This window comes from Aptenodytes patagonicus, chromosome 3 (assembly GCF_965638725.1).
Source record: "Aptenodytes patagonicus chromosome 3, bAptPat1.pri.cur, whole genome shotgun sequence".
NCBI classification, from domain to species: domain Eukaryota; kingdom Metazoa; phylum Chordata; class Aves; order Sphenisciformes; family Spheniscidae; genus Aptenodytes; species Aptenodytes patagonicus.
This window is the reverse complement of record NC_134951.1, coordinates 11,876,088-11,896,324: the sequence shown is the minus strand read 5'-3', so window position 1 is coordinate 11,896,324 and position 20,237 is coordinate 11,876,088. Positions and strand designations below refer to the sequence as shown.

The window sequence follows — 20,237 nt, the reverse complement described above, 5'->3', positions numbered from 1 at the left end:
TCTAATTACACTTTGCACAGCACTATGTATGCACCGAACAGGACTGCACCTACTGCATCCCTTTTTTTGTCGCCTTCTAAGTAAAAACAAGGGTCCCATGCAGGGCGCCTGCTGCTCTGACCGAGCTCGCAGCAGCTTTGGGTACCTGCCTAAAACCAGACCCAAACTGAGTTTCTCCCTTACCTCTGCCAGCCTTGTACCAGGTGGGAAGTGGACCCTGATTTTTGAGGCTTAAAAAACAGACTGAAAAGGGTGTCCGCATTAGTACATTTGTCTTTCAATAGAAAATGAGCGAAGAGACGTACCCTGCCCCTGCCATGCATTGTCTGCGGGGAGGAACGTCGAGCTGGTGTGCCAACAGCATCTGGAAGGACTGTCCTCAGATGATCTACTCTTCATGTTATCTGCATACAGGAAAAGCATCTTTTTTAAAATAAAAACACACACCCCCCCCCCAAACCTAAAAGAGAATCACATAGGTATATTCACATTATTAAAAGCAATTAATCATGCCTTTATCTGCTCGCTATGTCATGATGCCTGGACGTTATGTAATTTAAGCCACACATTCATCTATGCTGCTCATCGCAGTGGATTTATTAACGAAGGCTGGACGAGGACACTACATGCATAAGTTATTAAAAACAACCCACTCAGGAGTGGCTACACTAACGATATTCAGAGATGTAAACCTCCGACACATCACTGTTGGGGATGTAAGAAGGGAGCTATAGTTCCTGCAGAACAAAAGCAACATCCAGTGTATCCAGCTCCAGCTGACTTCAGTGAGAAAGCTTCTGCTCATTCTAACAGAAATCCGTAATTACCAAATTAGTTACTCCAAGAAAGAGCACGGATGAGAGAGAGCTGCTGGAGGAAAAGGAAGAGTTAAAGTTTTTCTGATCATTATTTTCAACAACTAAAGTAACCAGTAGGATTCACATGCCTCCCTGAATGACTCCCCTTAGCCCCTTTCTAAGGCCTGTACATAACAGACTAGTGTTTTCTTAATTTCTTTCATACACAACAGATTTTTTTTCATATCCGATTTTTCCTTTCTTCCTTTCACCTAAAGAACTCCTTTGTTTATACAGTTGTGCTCTGTATCAGCTTGATTTTTTGCTGCATAAATGCAGATGTTAACAAATATTTCTCCCTGTCTAGCACTTGTACATTAGGAACTGCTTCAATCCACTGATGCAGTGTTGGAAAATAGATGATAAAATATGGCATGTATTACATTGACTACATCTGGCTTTAGAAGCGGATTTCAGCATTCTGGCTTACACCACCCATGCTGTTTTGTGCACGGATGTCTATCTATATGTATCTATGCTTGCCTTTAGCATCTCTAAAAGATTCAGGACTAGACTTCGCATTCATCAGCCAGTTCGACCTCCAGACAAATTTGAGTTTCTGGTAGGCAGAAAGTGTGTGAACCAGGAGCGCTCAGAGCCAGGCAGTGAGAAGGACTGACAGTTGCAGAGAGGCGAAGTAAAAGTCAGAAACAAGGCTCAAGATTAATGCAAAACCAGAAGATGCTCCATCCTTCTCGAGGCCATGCATGGAGAGGCTCAAGCTGAAAATCCCTCGCTGTGCTAGAGAGAATGAAGCTTCTGGCTCGCAGCCTCTAACAGGGCCTCTCCAACCTGGGCGTTTGCTCCCTCCCTCGGTCTGAAATTCTCTGAATTTGTTGGTCATCAGAACACAACAGAAACCTTCTGTGCAAGAAAACCTAACAGAGAAAGAATTTGCTGGGGAGGCAATATTTTTTTTATTTAGTCCAAGATGAGACACGCGTTTGGAAAGTGCTCAATAAAACTTTCTGATGTCACTCCTTAAAATGCTGGTAGCGCTGGATTGCAGATGCGAGCAAGCTCTACAAGGGAGAGTGACTAATGAAATGTGGCTCCAAGGGAAAAGACCCATATGTAAGCGATGAGAGTACTTTTAGGCCAAGCATCTAAGAAAGTGATAGAAGAATTGAGATAGAAGTCCAAAGAGAGACCACTCACCTAACTCCCTGGACAGCTCTGATAATGTCCCAAAGGTCACAGGACAGGATTTTACTTCTGCAATATCCCATGTTCCTGTATTTAAAAAGCAAACAAACAGTAACCCATAATGCGATGTCACATTCACAGCTGGCGACTGCAGTTTCTACCTGACACTCCCAATCTCATTGCAGCCCTTCCATGTTCTCTCCATCCCAAGCCTGCAGCCACTGCTGTTGCTGGAGAAGAATCAAGCAAGGAGACATTATCTTCTATGGACAGAGAGAGTCCAGCCCAGTCGCCATGTACACCTTCTCAGCCCTTCAAAGTGCACGTCACACCAGCACGGCACTTCTCTGGACTTAATCAAATTCCTCACTCATCTGAACTGATGTCCCCTTTTTGCACAACTGGCAGAAGTTGTCAGCCTGTATCAGCTTGGAATTTGGTCTTTTGAAAGCATTAGAGTAAAAAATGGTACTAATGTCCTCCCCCCATCAACCCTATACTTTGCAAAAAAAGAACTCTAGCAGAGAAAGCAACTCATGTAAGGGCAACCTAAGACCATTTTCTGAATCACCAGAGTACTGGATTACTGCTACTGAAGGTGAGTCATCATATGGTCTTATATACCAATCAATCCAGCCATCAAGCTCGATTAATCAGTGAGATTGTAATGAAAATCAAATGCTTTTGAAAATTAACCAAAAAGCAGTATTAACCACTATACCTTTTAACTCGTAACTCTCCCACCACACCAAGATGTCAGGAAGAGAAATACAAAGATAGATATAAAAGGTCCAATTACCACCTAGTTATTAATTATTGGTATTGCTCTACAGTATCACCCACAGTAGAAATACAATGTGAGACATAACTGCCATAAAAATTAAACCATGATGGAAACGAAAAGTCATCAAATACCAGTGAGAGAGCTGATATCAGCATCTCCTCATCTTTAGCCTAATGGCCTGGCAGTCCATCCCTTCACTGCTTTAAAGGTGTCTGAGGTTTAGGAGATGCAGTTTTCCACCTCCAGCTTATGTTACACAGAGAATGTACGAGCAGCACAACTGAGACCCAAAGTAGCTCTAAATGACCTTGTTTGGACACCAACAAGGGGTGAATCAGCTGCGAAACTGGGCAAACTGTGTAGGTACAGCACAGCACTGACATGAACAGACTACTTCAACTGTCAAATACCCAAACTGATTTAGGAATACCCTGCCTCATACTGCTTTGAAATGCACAGATATACCCTGAAGCTTAACTCTGACTGTGTGTGAGCATCCTCGGAAGGAAAGGCTTTGGCTCCTTTGCAAAGGAACCAAACACTAAATACCTGTAGGTAGAAAACAACTTGCACCCAACAGGTAGTCTGCAACACAGAAGAAATTCCTGCCATAAAGACCCCTCTTTTCACATTGCTGGAAATAAACGATAGCTAGCAGGGTTCAAAGGGGGTGGACAACACTGCGTGGGTGCAGGACGAATGTCGGTGGGGCTGTATGCTGCTGGACACAGTAATTCATTAAGCTTTCCCTCTGCAACGCTTGAACGTTGACACTCACCTACGTTGCAGAAAACATCCTCTTCTGACGGGGAGGGCACCGATTCTTCCCGTATGGCTCCTGAGGCCTTCAGCATGGTCCCACACTCTGCCTTGGCAATGAGAGCACCTTTTCCACCGCCACTGGTGTCCTCTGTGAGTGGCCATACTGCTCCCTTCTCATCCCAGCCAAAGGCTGGCTCAACCGGTGAGCTACCCAGGGATGCTCTGCTGGGGTCTTCTCGGGAATAAACATTATCACAGGGTCATCCTTATTTTTAATTACAATGAAGAGTTTGTACAGGGGAAACAACAGAGCAAAGCCTGACCTAAACCCATCAGATGTAATGGCTATAATCCAACTGAAATTATTTACAGATACAATGACAGTAAAGCAGAGCCCCTGGGATGGGACACAGCAGCAAACGTGAAGGCCATGTGAGAAGGAAGGCACCACCCAGTCCAGCAATGAGTCCCACAGGAGATGATGCCGCACCGCAGAGGCCTTGGGCATCCCTCCCTGACTGCAATGGTGGCTCAAGGCCTCCAGAGTCCAGCTGGGGACCCACAGCAGTAAAGGGAGAGAAAGAGGACAGCAGGACCTCCAAGGAAAAAGAAAACAAACCTCTTGGATGTTGGCAGTTCAAGGCTGCTACAGAAATCAATGCTGGGCATATGGATATTATAAATAATGAAAATTACTTCCAACATCTTTTGTTCCGAAGGACTCCCAAAGCACTTTAGGACTCCATTTTCTTGTGACTGGTGGGGAGGAGAGCACTGCTGGCATCAACCCCACCTTCACACACCTTAATGCTGCTGCTTCTTCCCTTCTAGAAAACAGCAGTAAGCACTTGGCAGGGTTAGGGCTTCTTCCTGGAAGAGCACATTTCACTGCTCTGTAAATGTCCATACTAAACAGGACCACCATGATCACGTGGTTGAGCCTCCTGCACAACCCAGGCTCCAGTACTGCATCAAGGACTTCTGGTGCTTCAACTGCAATTTAGTCTGCTGAGCTTCCTTGCCCTGGGCCAGCAAAGCATTTACTGCCTGCATGGGCTTAGTGTTAAATCATGCGTGGTTAACCTTCTGCACATGCAGCTGGCACCACCGATGCCAACAGGCCAACGCACATGAATAAAGCCAAATGCGCACCCATCTACTTTGCTGGAGAGCAAGTAGAGACCTCAGCACCTTAAGCCCTTAGAGACTGTCACGCAGATATTTAACTCTTGATTTATAGAATCCAAATGATAGAGAAAGTGGTCCCAAAATGCCTGTATATTTTTAGATTAAAATTTGCTGTTCACTTACCCCAATCTTCAATTTTAGTAGAGCATCTGAGAGCACTTTAAGATAGTCTTATTGCAGACAGCGCACAAACACCCACATTCATCTAGCTGTGTCTCCCAATCCCAAACTTCCATCTTAGCTTCTAAATTACTCTAATATATTAAACTTACAGGTTTGTCTATTATATTAATAATTTTATCACAGGTAATTAAAACATTTCCAAATGCCTTAATTCCATGACCTGCTTTCATACAGCGGTTATAATAACATAATTAGTAGAAATGTATATAGGCATAAGTGCATGGCAGACACTTTGAGATCCCCAGAGGAAAAATGTGGAGTGAGCACAAAGCATTGTTTCATTTTGTCTCATTAGGGTAAGAGTATATCCTCCCTTTATAGCTGTTTACTCTGGGCAGGCCTGGATTAAAGAACCTGTTCGGAACTGAGCAAATTACACAGGTTTTTATACAACCCTTATCAGAAAACTTCTTCTGTCAAGTCACGCAAAAGTAACTAATCCTCATTACGCCAAACCTTTAGTAGATCTCAGATCTAATAGATGTTTGCTTTCAAAGTCCTATGGGTAATACTATGTGTTTTAATGAAAGCCTGGAGTAAAAGGCAAGCTCCCAACTAAGACCTCCCTAAGCTGTCTTTTCCTAAGTAAATAGCCTAAGTAAGTGCAAAGATTTTGTTGCTGAATGACAAACAGAGCAAACAGAAAGATGCTGGGAAGGGAGAAGGGGTGACAAGCCCAGCCAGATCAGGTGTGTAAACTGAGCCTGTACATTTACCTTTTTGTTTCAGCCTTTCCTTCCTTAAGTTTCTCTTTTCTCGGCTGCTGATTTTGGTCTGCCAAACTCCTACAACACAGAGCAAAGTTCATTTTTAAGCTAACAAGAAACTTCCTTTACTGCCTTTATTGCTTAGCACAAAGGTAAATAGCTATCTGGTAGTTTCCGATGCTGGCTGCAAAAGTGGCACCAGGGCAGCAAGCGCTGCCCCGGTCTCGTGCAGCATCTCCCCTGGGTGCAGCGTTTGCTGCCTCTGCAGAAATGTGTTACATAAGAAATCCCCATCACAAACCTGTCTGTCATGTGTCCTGACTCATGTAACTGCACATATTCTTCTGGCCTTTGTGTCAGCTGGATGTGACACCCCTTTCCCTTGGGGGAGATGTCACAACAGAGCATCAACCGCCTTGTACATCGAACAGCAGAGAGAAGCTCATGAAAATCTTAACCATCAAAGAAAGCTTCAATTTACTGGCTTTCTCTAGCCCTGAACATACCCTAAGACTTGTTCTGCGATGTGGAGACCCTCTGCCACACAGCTGATTTCCACACACATTCATTCACACTGACAGGGCCACGTTCTGCCTCCATCCATGCTCTCCAAGACCCAAGAAGTCAGGGGAGGGACTGGCACAAATGGTTAATAAAGAAAAAAACACAGTCCACGGATTTCACTTGAGACAAACATCTTCTTTCTCTGAACCATCCCTGAATACTGTGTGAAACAGTCCAGCTGGCTCATCCGTTCAAAAAACTAAACATCTGTTTGAAGAAAGGCTCTGCTGTTTCCCATTCTCCTCCGGCAGCCTTGCAGGCACTCTGCTCCTGACGCAAGGGCCTACAGGGAGGACTCCAGTCCAACAGCAGCGAGGGCTTCTCTTGCTCTCACCACCACACTAATCACTTTATAATCTTTTAAGCCCAGAAAAGCTTAGAATTTGTTGTTTTCAATATGACCCTTGGTGGAGGGAGGCGGAGAGGGGCTCATGGGATACAATGTATTTTCCAATGAAATTCTAGCTGCCTGAGCCTTGCTAGCTTCTGCCAGATTTCTCTGCAGATTTGCTAGCAACCAAAGATCTTGGCCCTGTTCATGGGTGTGCTAGAAATTGGCTGTATATTACCCCAGCGCCTTTACCAGCCTCAATCACGGGCACAACAAAACGCTGCCTGGGAAGACCACCGCTTCAGCTGTGTATCAGCATGGCAGAGGCCACAGAATTAGAGTAAAAGCATGAAGACAGGACCCCGCTACCCACTGGACCTCTAGCCACTTCAGAGATGCCTCCTCATCCGCAGATTTGCCATCTCTGGGAATGCGGTAAGGACCTGAGAAGTGTGGCAGGAAAGCACACGGTCCCTGTCCGCGTAGTTACACATGGTGAGGAGCAGATGATAGAAATAGCTCTCAAACTGGCAATTTTTCCCAATAACACAGAACACTAGAATAGGAGAGAAGACCTCCCTTTTGAAATATTTCATCCCATGTTATTATTTGGTAATATAAATCAGATAACAGAAGAACCACATCTTTTGTTACCTTCCTCCTCTTGCAGTTTGTCTTTTTCCACAGACAGCAGATCTTTTGGCACCTCCTTGTCTGAGCACTGGGCCTTCCTCTTCTTCTTAGGCTACAGTATACAGGAGGTACATGGCAGAAAGATAAAACACGTATTTGTTACATTTCATCATGAAGAAAAAGAGTCAGGGCAATAGTTTTGAAATGGAGACCACACGGCGGTACTCAGAGAGAGCAGTAGGTCGCTGGAGTCTTTAAGTGGGTGCAAAAGTCTTTCTGAGCAGGTTTTACTGCAAACTCCAAACCAATGAATGCTATAGCTTTTGGCCTACAAAATTTGACTTATCTGCTAGGTTAGAAAGTTCCCATTCTAATTCAGGCACCTCCTCTATAGTAAGATTTGCATTCATCATTTCTACGTACTAATTTTCTTCCTATAAAGGAGGAAAACCTAAAATTATTTACCCCTTTTACAACCAGAAATGCTGAAATCAAGAGTTAGGACTCTGCCTATGCTTAACCAAAAAAAAAACCCCATAAAACAGCCTATTTTTAATGAAGGTATCTGTAGTTTACACTAATCTGAAAGGGCACAGCAGTGGCTGAGGCCATTTTCATATGGCTTGATGAAACAGTAGAGCTAACCTTAAGTCTTCAATTTTGAATGTTCTAGTTTTAATACAGCGGTTCTTGACTTTTCCAAGGCAGGATGCTCTTGCCAGGAACACGCTTCCCTGCCCAGGCTGGGGGGCTGCTCCTCACTTGGAAGTGTCTGTAAAGCACGGACACTTTCCGCCACACCAGTACAAGTGCTCAATGCCCAAGACAAAACCCTTGCCCAGACCGAAGGAAATGTCCTGTGTCAGAGCTGGAACTGAAATACAGGAGATCCCAGCTCCCGCTTCTGGGCTTGGACCACAAGACTGTCCCACTTGTGGTGGCCGTGACAAGCACCACAGTGTGACTGTGCCAGAGAGTTACTTGGTCTTATGTTCCTATGTCATCTTTTAAGTGCTCCAACAACAGGAACAACAAATTATCTTTAAAAAGGACTACCAAACAGGGAACATTCTTAAAACAAGTGTCTCTTGAAAGACAATATATAAACTCTAAAACTCTTGCTGGTACCTTGAGGAGCTTTTTCTCTCTGATGTTGACTGATGTTATAAGCTGGCCGTTCACTGGAACCTAGAAGATGGACAATAAAAAATGCATTATGGCATATATATGTGCATGTGTGTATATGTGTAAATATACATACAATTATTTCAATACCGTCTTATAATGCATATGATAGGCTGAAAGACACAGCTAAATAACCCCCCATACAAATCTGGGCTAGAATTTGTGTCCTTGTTCCAATTTGAGTTAATTTATTCCAAATTAATTAGTGTTAGCTAAGCCTTTATGAATGTAAATCCAGAAACTCCACATAGATTTATTCCAGAGCAGACATATTTGTGGTTTATCCTAAGATTTGTCTAGGATCAAAGTTGTTTTTCAAATAGGGTAAGTCTGTCTTAAAAAAGCAGCAGAGACAGGAGAAGGCTTATTTTAATTCTTGTTTACTGGTTGGGGTGGACCTTATGTTCCCCCTCAAGTCTATCTAACCAACTAAAAGAACAGCTTTCATCCTACCTAGATCCTGTAAAGTAAACCCTGAAAGTTTAAGGACTTTTCAAATTACAGTTTGATTAATGTCTTGGCTGTCTCAAAATTCACTGGCAATGGCCAACCTCCAGCTACAGGGGTGGGAGGGTGTAAATCTGCAGCTGAGACAGCAGGGGCTGTGCCAGCAAGGGCCACTGCACGCCACAGGGAGGTACCAGCATCCAAGAGAAGGCAGACACCCTTCTACAGGTGCCTCTGTTTCCCCCTGACATGCACAGGAGCACGTTGCTGAATGTATGGCACTCCTCTCCCTTGCCCGGGTTGCCCTCCTCGTGCAATGCAACTCCTGTTCAACGCTGCCCAGGTTTCCTTCAGTCCCATCAGACCTGTTGGGCTGCCAAGCTGAACCCGAAGCTCGTAGCAGGGAGCCTGACCCAGGCTGTCACCACAGTTCCTGATCCATCCTCCACCTCTGCCTGGGGCAAGGGGCGACAGGGAGCCCCGATGCCTGGCAGGTGAAGGCAGCCCTGCAGGGAGCAAAACCCCTGGCTGCAGCCCAGAGCTGTCCCCTCAGCATCAGGAGACAGCGGGCACCCTCTCACAAACTGGTGATGAAGGGGCTTCAGGTGCCCGCAGTCCTCTTGGGGAACGGAAGACTGCTGATGCTTTCCACTGTCTACTCCTCCTCCCCACCCTCAGAAGTCGTCTCTGTCCCCCATTGTGGCAGAGTTTAACCACACACACGCTGGAAGACGAAACCTGCTCTGATTCAGCTGCAGAAGAGCAGTACCTGCTCTGCGCCGTCACAAATGCCGTTAGCAGGGTGAAGAATAACACGTGCAATTAATGAAAAAGAAAGATAGAAATCAGCATGCTCCACAAAACACTGTACGGTAAATCAGGAAAGCTAAAACCTGGGGTTTTTTTAAAAAAAGGCTCACTGGGTGGCTACATCCCTTTAGGCAATGGGGACACCACCCCAGATGTGAGAGGCAAAGACTCAGAGCCACCTTGTGATGGGCAAGATCACAGCTCTCACACGGACACACAGGGACATAAGCAAACTTATTTCCACAGAGCAACAAGTTTTTGTGCGTTATCCCAAAGGCACTCTGAAACATCGTCAGGACTTGAAGCAACTTCTTCTGAGAGATGAACCAGTTATTTCTCAGACACCAAAAAAATAATCCCTGCTGACGTTACCAACAAATAAAATCCTGGGGGTGATTGCCCATGCCTGTCCCCAGCAAACCCATCGGGGCTGCAGTCCTTCAGCCTGTTAATGCTTAGTTCTTTGGTATTTTGAAGACATTTTGGAGCTATTTTTCACAAGTCTCAGAAAGGTCTGATTTGACATGCATGTTAAAGATGGCACGACAGGCACCTGCACACTGGCAAATGGTTCACCCTTGGAGATGCTTGCTTGGGAACCCGGACCAGTTACAAACTCGTGGTGTACAAGGGTGTAGCATTGACCCAGCAGGCTGGTGTTCAACCAACCCCCCACCATTATTCGGAGGAGGAGCCCCAGAATTGCGGATTTTGCAACATACCACTCTCTGAACACACAGACACCACCAATTCTGGGTCTTCCAGTAAAATACCACAGTAACAGGAGCCAAAATATCTGCCTAATTACATAAGTAGTTCCACCAGCTTCAAATTATAAGCTTAAACCAAGTGGTCCGCATCTCTTTCGTCTCCCTTAGCTGTCATTTGGTATGTTTACAGTTACATTCTTCTGAACATTCACTAGCAAAATAATGACTTCTGTGTTAAAACACAGCAACGTTTTGCAGTAGTTAGCAAGGCCATCTTTGGTTTTTCCCACAGGCAGTCATCTCTCTTCTGAGACTCTCAGGTTCATTTACTAGAGGCACTCCATAAACCCCACCACAAAACAGACCGTTTTCCATATCCTGCTCTGCTCAAGGAAAAAATCCCACTGTGCCTGCAGCCGGGAGGGAAGCAGCCTCTCACACAGGATGGGAGACGTAAAATACAAAATCAGGGGAATTTTGGTGAAAATTTGAACCACTTATGACAAGGAAGATCTTGAGCTTCCATGACTCCTTCTTTCTCAGCATATGCTTCTGTCCAATTAAATGTGTGAAAATACAAATAGATCATGTCTTAGTGAACAACAATTCCTATGCAATATAAAATGTTGGGGGGGGGCGGGTGGTTTTCCACTATATGACACAGGACTTCAGGAAAACTGAATTTTATAGCATGAATACAGGAAGGGCTAACTGGGGGAAGCCACACAACATGTAAGCACAATATTCCTTTCCAGTCTCAACAAAGCCTGGTGATTTCCCAGTTCTCACAATGAGATCTTCAACGTTTTCTCAAGGCTTTGCTAACGGACCTCCCAAATTAAGCCACTTTCAGCAAGACTGCCACCATCAGCAACAGAAATGGCAGCACTGACTTACGAAGCAAGGAGGAGGATGCTTTTTTGCCTTCTTTCAGACACACACAGAGGATAAGAGACATCCTACCTCCTATTAGCCTCTCTTTACATCAAGATGCTTCTGCAAGCATGAGGGACTACACGCAGAGAGACAAGGAGGTGTCAAGATTAAGGACACGCAACTGTCTTCCTCCCCCAGGCTGCCATAAGCGAGCACAGCCCGGGGCTGTACAGAGCCCTCACAGAGGCAGGGAAAACTCCAGAGGGAAAATGTTGAGTGCAACAGAGAATTAGGGAAGATGCACACTATATTGGCTCTGACAGACTTGTCTCAGCTGGGGCAGGATCACATTCCTGGACCTTCTCTCCACATAAATGACAGCAAGCAAGAAGCTGGAAAAATTGCAGCACTTTGTTTTAATGCTTTGCCAATCTGACTGCTGTATACTTTTACCAGATGAACACAACATTTCCTACTTAAATGGTATTTCGTCCGCTACGTAAACATCCCTCTCTCTCTCCCTCACTGACTAAGAGGTTAAAAATATACTGTTGACAGTCATTTACTATATCCCAGGGGTCTTCATGCTGACTGACTGACTATTCAGCCCTAAATACCCGCCTGGGACTCCTGAACCTTGCTGCATCCTTCCTCATGAGCAGCTGAGTGCAAGAAAAATACCAAACCTGACCGCCAACTGATGATCACCAAATCGCCCACCACTCCAGTGATGCTCTTCTTTCAAACCTGAAGTATCTGTTGCTTCTCCAACATCCTTCAGTAATAGCGGCAACTCCCTTCCTTTCCTCACCAAGTATTTTTACTGAGTACAACTTCCTTTCAGTGGAAAGGTATTATTCTAGCCTGACCTTTTGTATTAAATCCTACCTTTATCCAGCCCCTTTTCAGGCAGTAAGCTGGCTGAGGAATCCCACCCTACCCTAGTCTTCCCTTTCAAAGCCTTTAGGATATGGGATTAGTCATGCCTCTTTACCATGCTCTTTGGCCATTCTGAAAAGGAGAAAGGAATTTTCATTATTTTATTACACTTAATCTAATGGACTCATTCAAGAGAAATGAATTTTGTCAGGGTAATTTTTTTCTTAATGAAAAATGTAGTTTTGTACAGGGAGAACACATCTAAACCTGCCTCATTAAGTGACTATAGAAAGTCATCAGTGCAACTCCAAATACATTAGATATATGCAGAGAAACAGAATCCAGACTTTTAGTGGAATCAGACTTAGCATATTAATTTCTACTCACATTCTGTGGAACAATAGAAAGATTATTTTTAGTTCATGGCCATTTGGTTCGTGACCCAGTGGAACAGGATTGCTCCCACACCCCCTGCCTTTTTTTCCTTTATAAGTAACCTAAGGTTATATTTCTGATGATTGCTCTGAAACCTTTATTCTCTTGAGCTAGTGTTTAATTTATTTTACGCTGTTAATATAGTTCTACATAAAGTCACAAAGAAAGAAGGCAAAGCGATAGGTCTTCAAATGTTAAAAAATACCGGGTTTAATCATTAATATATAAACCATGTATTTGAAGCCATAAAACTGTACCCCTAGACACTTATCTTTATGCATTTCAATAGTTTCATAAGACTAGTCATTTTTACAAAACCAAACACCTTTGCAAGTGTCTATCAAGTCAGGAAGTCTGCTTTCAAATCTCAGTGCCACCAACTGGTTACAAGATTAATTAAAAATTACGTGAACATTAGCTTCAGGTTCACTAACTGCCCTTTGTGCCACTTGGGGAAGGTGCTTAAAATTGCCTTCCTTAAGAAGGCATGCAAAGGTTTCCCCAGTAGAGGGATACTAGGACAAAATAAACTCAGCATATGAAACCCAAGGGGAGCTATTATATGCTTCATACATTGGAAATCAGGGAATTCATTTAAGAACATGCATAAAGATTCAGAAAATTGTCTTCGGCTACCACTTTCAGAAAACTCCAATTAAGTGGGTTGGACACTGGAAATGAAAGGAAGCGAAAACTACCCCATTCTGGCAGGGGGTCTGTGAACACAAAACCATTTCCAGATTTAAGAAATACTTCAATTAAATTGTTTCCTAGTGCTCATTTCCAGTGCAAAAACTCAAATTTTTTTCACCTTGTGTTACACCACAAGATAAATGTGGTGGACTTAGGCCAAAAGGCTACACTGGTACAGCAAAAGCAACACCAACATGCACTAAATTAAAAAAATAAAAGAAAATTAAAAAAAAAAAAAGATAAAAGAACAAAAAGAAAAGGACTTTCTAACCAGGGCACTAAAGAACCTCCCTGAAACATGCTGTGTTACTACTGAACAACATATCACTGCACTCTTCAGCTTTCTCAGTAGACCTTCAACAAGCTGAAAACTGAGCAGAAAGTCTTAATTTCTCCCAGCATCCTCTGGAAGATCTGGTCTCTGCTCCCTACACTATGCACTATGAGTCGGATGTTTGCAATGCCGCTCGCAGTCCACCTTTTGCTCTCTGAGGAGGGGTTCTTCTCTCCTGTGCACAGAAGCACAGGCTCAGCCACAGGGGAAGCAAACCAGAGTGGTGCTGCGGCCAGCCAACAGCTTGTATTGCTCCATCAGCAGACAATGAGCAATCTGCATGACAAACGCACTGGGAAATAAAGCAGCACACTGAGTTTATTAATTCTGAATCAGATTTTCATAAATGGAAGCAGACATCCTGGCCAGTCTGGCTTTGCCACACGGTCCTGTGCCGATGATGGACTTCAGCCTGGGAGACTTATTTCCCAAACCAATGGGAACCAGGTGATTGGGAAAGGACAAGCTTGCATTTGTCAGAGGAGAAAGGATGGGGTTTAGGTAGAGCAAGAGTCCACCAGAGAGACAGGAAGATGCCAGCTTCAAAGAAAATTACTCATTCAGTCCTAATAGCTAGAGAAAGGGTAACACAATGGCAGTTTCCACTAAGGTGACAATGGGAAGCCACAAAAACATACTGTGTTCATTAGCAAAGGAAACTGAGACGCTCTTCATGCATGGCAGAAGAACATAAAGGAACTTCTTTGGGACATGCCTGCTCACAAGACTACACACATACCTGCAAAGGAGAGGGAAGAAAGAGCAGGATCTTGGTTTGTGATCAGTTTTTAAAATATTAATCACCTTATTATTAATAACTAATATTGATATTGATATGATATGCATTAATACAAAGTCTTCCCTGACAAAACCACTTCAGACAAATGTGTTCCCAGTAGGAAAGAAAAGTCTGTTGGAAGGGAAAATTACATGGGAAACACACACAATGATAAGACAGAATTTTATGGGAAATACGCACTGGGAATACGTGAAATTTTTCCTTTTGTTTAAGGCGCCTGGCAGAGGAACGAGGTGGTGCCCCTGTTGAAGATAATCATAAGTTTTTATTGAATCTTTCTATATTTTGTGTTTGATAGTGAATAAGCAACTGTAAGAACATCTTGATTTAAGAAGTTAGCCTCTAAGTTAACATTATGTATGGGTTGCTGTGCTACTTGTTATCCGAGGCTGTGTTGCTTGAAGTCCCTATTCTCTGGACCATGGTAGCCTTAATCCTTATTTTCTGAACCATAACCAGAGCCCCTAGGTCCTACTGTATGTAGGATGAGTTATTTGACAACCTGGGAAGGTAGATATCTAGCTGGCCAGCTTGGCAACAAAACTTACTTTTAAGGTATCCTGAAGTGAACTGCCTTCATTATAATATTAAAAGACATACCCACAGGTCAAGAAGACCCTTGCCCAGGTGAGGACCCTTCCCCTGCGCAAGCGTAGTAACAGAAGAGAATGACACAACGGATATTATAATTATATGCAAATCACTAACCAATCATTGTAACTGGGAGTGTACTACCTTGTAATTCTCGTGTATAAATGTAATGGTGATCTCGGCATAGGTGTGCTTGATTTGTGGAAATTCCACCTTGCACCCGGCGCCGCAATAAAGAATGCCTGCTTTCTAAAACTCCAAATTGAGTCTTAGAGAGCTCATCATCTGCCGACTTACGGTAACACCCCCATCAAATGGATGCTCCAAGAACCTTGGGGAAAAGGATCTGGGCTATCAGCACAGAAAACCTGTTCCTCTGCACATATTCCCAGGGATGAAGTTGCCAGTAGGAACCGCTTGAGCACTAACAGGTAACAAACACAGGCTGATGACAAGTAGTGGGAGCCAGAACTGCAGTTGTTGCCATTCATATCCAAAGGCAATTCCAACAGAAAAATTAGAGAAGCAGCCCTAAGATGCTGCTGCCTATGTTACGTATCCTCCCGCTGGCCAGCCTTCCCAGGATACACGAGAGGCCATATACAGCAGCCATAAATACAGGGAGCTGATGGGTACCTGCCTCAGCTCAGCTGCTCTTATCATCTGATGAGACGTCTGGGGAAAGACAGAAGAGTTTCCCCTGCATGAGTGGATTAAAACCACTGTTGCAAGGAGGAATGAAGAAATCAGTTTCCTGGGATTTGCTATTCTAATTAATTAGAGCAGCATTACAACAAGGGATCAAGGCTCCATTTTAAGGAGGCAATTACCGAACTCCAACACCTTCCAGGATACTTATGAAATCAATTCTCATCCAAGATAGCTGTATAAAAATAATTGTGCAACTGTGTTGCATTGGCACAAAGAGTACTGTATAACCTGAAAAGGTAGGAGAAAAGGTCTATCTGCATACCTCTGGAGCTGGGGGGATTGATATTTAGTTCTGGTCCTGTTAAGCCATCCCTGCAAGAGGCAAAAAGTATCTCCAGTTTATAAAGACATTTCTGAAAAGCAGAAAGCTGTCTTTTGGGATGTATCAGATAATACATATTTTTATAAGTTGCCTAAGGAAGATTATATCATTGCATTTGTGCAAAAAGCTCTTCTTTTGAACTGACCAATTTGCAGAACAACCCAAAAACTCTGAATAAACAGAAACCCCAAAATTCAACAGCAATCTTGTTCAGATCAGTTGGCTTCCAGCAAGTCGTTAGCAATTTCCTAACAGACTCTTTATCAAGGAAAAGGCTATCCTGAAAAAGACTAAACACCCTCCAGCATAATTTCTAGAGATGTTTTTGTGTGTGACAACAGCCAGAATGTAACTTGTTATGAGTGATGCATAATTGAATGTGAGATCACATTCAAAATGTGCTTGTATGATTGTGTTGAGGCCATGCATCCATTTGAACAGTTTGTTCAACAGACTTGTTTCACATGGGCAATTCAGACTGGGTCTACAGTGCACGGCCTGCTCTGAGACTAGTAATCACTCCATCCTGTTGCTCTGCTACATGCAAAGTTAACAAGTAGTGAGATGAAAGGCTTGAAAGCTGCCTGCCAGCAGCACTGGCACTGGGAGAGACTAACATAGTCGTGCACCGTTGCGTTTTAGTGACTTGGACCTGGGAAGGATTTGGATGGAGGTGGCTGGGAGGGCTGGGCTGCGGCTGGGAGCTGCAGGCTGGGAAGGAGTCCCACAGAGAGCTGAGGGTACGCTGCACCCTCCAGCGAAGGCACCCTGGGCAGGTGCTGGCTGCCTACTGCTATGGGGAATAGGGGCACGCAGAGGAAAGGAGATCAGTCCTACATCAGAGGAACTGCAGCCCTGTAAGAGCAGATTCCCCGGGAAGGCAGTCTCACAGCCCACCCATGGGGCTGCGGCTGGGAATCCCTGGCAAACACGCATTCCCAAACAGAAAAAATAATTAACTGCCTAGTTTCTTTTAATTAAGATCTTGACTTATCCACCACTCCAGGATATGCAGATGTTTAGCTGCTGGGATGTATCAACACACCTGAGCACTGGAGGCGATTCGTCTCTTGGCTTCGTACTTTAGCAGGCGGCAGAGAGGGGCTCCCATCATGTAATACCTGCGCACCCCAGCTTATGGCATTGGCCACGTCTATGGACGGAAGACTTTCTTATTAATAGTATCTCTGATGCTGCCTTGGTAGAGATTTTCATATGCAAATTTCGGCATATTAAAGGTGTTCTGCTGTTCTGGCACCCTTGCATCAGCTGAGTGCCAAAGCACCATGCAGCGTTTTACACTTACGTAAGGAGATAGTTTTTGCCTCAAGGATATGATGTTCCAAAGACAGAGATAACATGATGGGAAATGACAAGGAGCAGTGGAGAAGGGGGGTAGGGAAAAGAAAACAAAAGAGACAAATAGAGAAGAGAAAGGGCAGAGTACTGTCATGGGAGGACAAGCCTGATTTTTTCATTTCAGCATGTAAGATGGTTTTCACAGGTTATCTTTCCTTAGGATCTTTTAAGTTATTTTTCTTGATCATCCTCTTCTCATCCTCCACCTCCTTAGGACCATATTTTGCCTCCTCTGCACTTGCAGAATAATCAGTGGGTCTCACGTAGAGGACGATGCTACTCTCTGTAAATGCGACTGCTAGTCTGGCCCCTAAAGAGTAGGAATCGGCTCAGTGCAGCAAAAGATGAGATTAATGGTAGAAACTGCAGATGGCTGTAAACAAATTTATCCCTTCAGTTTATCTCTTCCTCCTTTTCTTTGGTTTCTGTTATTCAGGCCTGTGAGGTACAGCATCTCTGACCAGAAAATATCTATTTGAATCAATGTCTTCAGCTTGAACTAATAACCCCACCGCTGTTACAGCACCAGGCCTGCCTCTGACCACAAGGTGGGTGTCCACCCCTTTCTGTCCCACACTGCCTCCGATAATTGGTGGCTCTGCAAAATTTTAATTCATTCTGCAGCCAAGTCAAGTATCGATGATTATAAAGCTATAATAAAATTGTTACTGAAATCCCTCTTCATCCCTTGACACAAGCAGTTCTGTTAGGATTGCTTTTTGATTTCGTTGTTCTTTACTAATTCAAGGATACTTACGCTGTCGGGCCAAGATTCTGTTCTCACTGATGAAAGACAAAATACCCTAAAATGGAATAGCCTATTAAAATATAATACAACTAAAAGTTAAGACTTCCATGACAAAGTAATAAAACCCTGAAAACTAGTGTTATGATGGAAAGCCTGACACATTTGTATTCACGAAGAAAAACCCCCACTTATTTTGTAGCCCACCTAAAAAACACTGCAAATCCATTTTGGTTTTGTCTTTCTCAGAATTAAGACCTAGGAGATACTAGTGACAGATAAAAATGTTGATGTATTAATTTTAAATACATACTTACTTATGTTCAGTATGTTCTCCTGAGAGCTTTACTTTCCATACTGCAATACCTTGGTGAAATTGTTTTCTGTAATTTATACTGGGATTTTCTGCTACGGACAGCTTACAGCAAGTCAAAGTGACACAACCATGACAATGTCATACAGAAACTTTATCGCATTTTGATATGATGCATCATATCAAACTCACAACATATATTCAATAAGGTGGCCATGGTCACCAGCTCACAGCTCCTATCACAGATTAATGCAATAATAGCGAAGCTTTGATTCAGAGTAAATATACATTATTAGCACATTGTATTAACACCATAGCAGAGATACTATACTTGGGTCCTCCTTCTTAGTACGATGGACATTAACTGCTGTTTTCCTCATTCCCTGCAAACAGGATCAAGCCCATATGGAGTTACGGTGTTAGACAAAGTGGTGGAAGAAAGCCCGATGCCGGCAATCCCACTCTAGGAGCTCTAGCAACCTGCTGCCTTGCACTGTAAGCTCGGAGAGGGGCTTGATGCCACCACAGGGCTCAGAGAGGAGCGCTGAGCCCCCTAACCCCTAAACCACCCAAAGAGAGGTTTGGGACGCAGCATCTCTAGGCAGGACGGGCTGCCCGGGCGTGCGGGACGGGATGGATGTCTGCAGCCGCTGGGCTGGGAGCAGGGGGTGCACCCCGGGCCGCCCGGCGGGGCTGCAGAGCGCAAGACAGGCAGGGGGAAAAGATGCTGGGGAGGAGAGGGGGAAGGATGCTCGTCCCGGGGAGACCCCCGTGCCGGGGGCGGGCAGGGAGCGACCCCCCCCGCCGCCCTTACCTGCGCCGCGCGCCTTTGTTCCTCCGGCTGCCGCGCCGGCAGCGCCCCGGCCGCTCGGCCGCCGGCTCCCGCGGGGCCATCCTCCTCCTCCTCTTCCTCCTCCTCCTGCGCCTCCCCGGCGGCGCGGCGGCGGCGGCGGCGGCGGGGCCCCGGCGCGGCCCAGCCGCGTCGCAGCCCCCGCAGGACCAGCAGCGCCGCCGCCCCCAGCACCAGCGCCGGCCAGAGGAGGGCCAGCAGCCGCCCCGGCAGCCCCGGGGCCGCCGGCACCGGCTCCCCCGCGCCCAGCGCCAGCCGCACCGCCGGCCCCAGCATGGCCGCCCCCGGGGCCGCCGCCGCTCCCCCCGGGGAGGGGGGGATGCTCCGCTCCGCGCCGCTCCGCTCCGCCGCGCACGGAAAGTTGGTGCCGGAGCCGCGCTCGCCGCCGCAGCCGGCAGCGGGCACCAGCGCGGCTGCGGAGCCGTGCCGGGCGGGGGGACCGGCCGGTCGCGGCGGAGGGAGGGGGATTGACGGGGGGGGCGCGGACACGTCTCTGCTCACGGGAGTCTCGTTGCAAAGGGTTTGGCCGTGAGGTTGCGCCGTGCGGGGCGGGGGGGGGGGGGGGGGGGGCGTGGGACCCCGGGCGCTGCCGGTCGCCGCGTGGTGGGCTCTTCCGTGGGCGAAGGAAGGAGTTAACGCGCTGAATGAATCTTTTCCGTGGGAGAACGAACGTGGCAAATTAAACGCGAGCGCGATGCGGTTCAAAGGAGCGGAGCTGCGGGCATCAGCATTGATTTGAGAGCAGATGTTTGGTCGAGGATCGGGATGCACAGGGATGTTCCCAACCGATGCATTTTTGCAAAATTCTCCAGTCTAGACAGAAGAGTTTTTAGGAATGTACGTCTGTTCTCAGGCACCGTTACAAATATGTCATTATCGAGCAACATCCCTGTGATGATTACAAGAATCGCCTGTGTCATGCAGCGCGTGATGCGTTCTCATCTAGTGCTGATCCTCAGAGAAATAACAGTTTATTACAGCGAGCAGAACTCAAAGCAGAGCGCCTCAAACCACAAACGTCTT

At 45.5% G+C, this 20,237-nt stretch overlaps 1 protein-coding gene across 1 annotated transcript in view; it reads right to left on the bottom strand.

Moving 5' to 3' along the window:
- Positions 1-19,490, bottom strand: part of LOC143158852 (uncharacterized) — a 31,422-nt gene extending 11,932 nt beyond the window's left edge. The window contains exons 1-7 of the mRNA XM_076335306.1: positions 19,179-19,490; positions 8,284-8,343; positions 7,177-7,267; positions 5,637-5,705; positions 3,566-3,781; positions 2,016-2,090; positions 306-404 (exon numbers count right to left, since the gene is read on the bottom strand). Coding sequence (XP_076191421.1) covers positions 306-404; positions 2,016-2,090; positions 3,566-3,781; positions 5,637-5,705; positions 7,177-7,267; positions 8,284-8,343; positions 19,179-19,490 — 922 coding nt within the window. The remainder of the gene's footprint in view (positions 1-305; positions 405-2,015; positions 2,091-3,565; positions 3,782-5,636; positions 5,706-7,176; positions 7,268-8,283; positions 8,344-19,178) is intronic.
- Between the last annotated feature and the right edge of the window lie 747 nt (positions 19,491-20,237).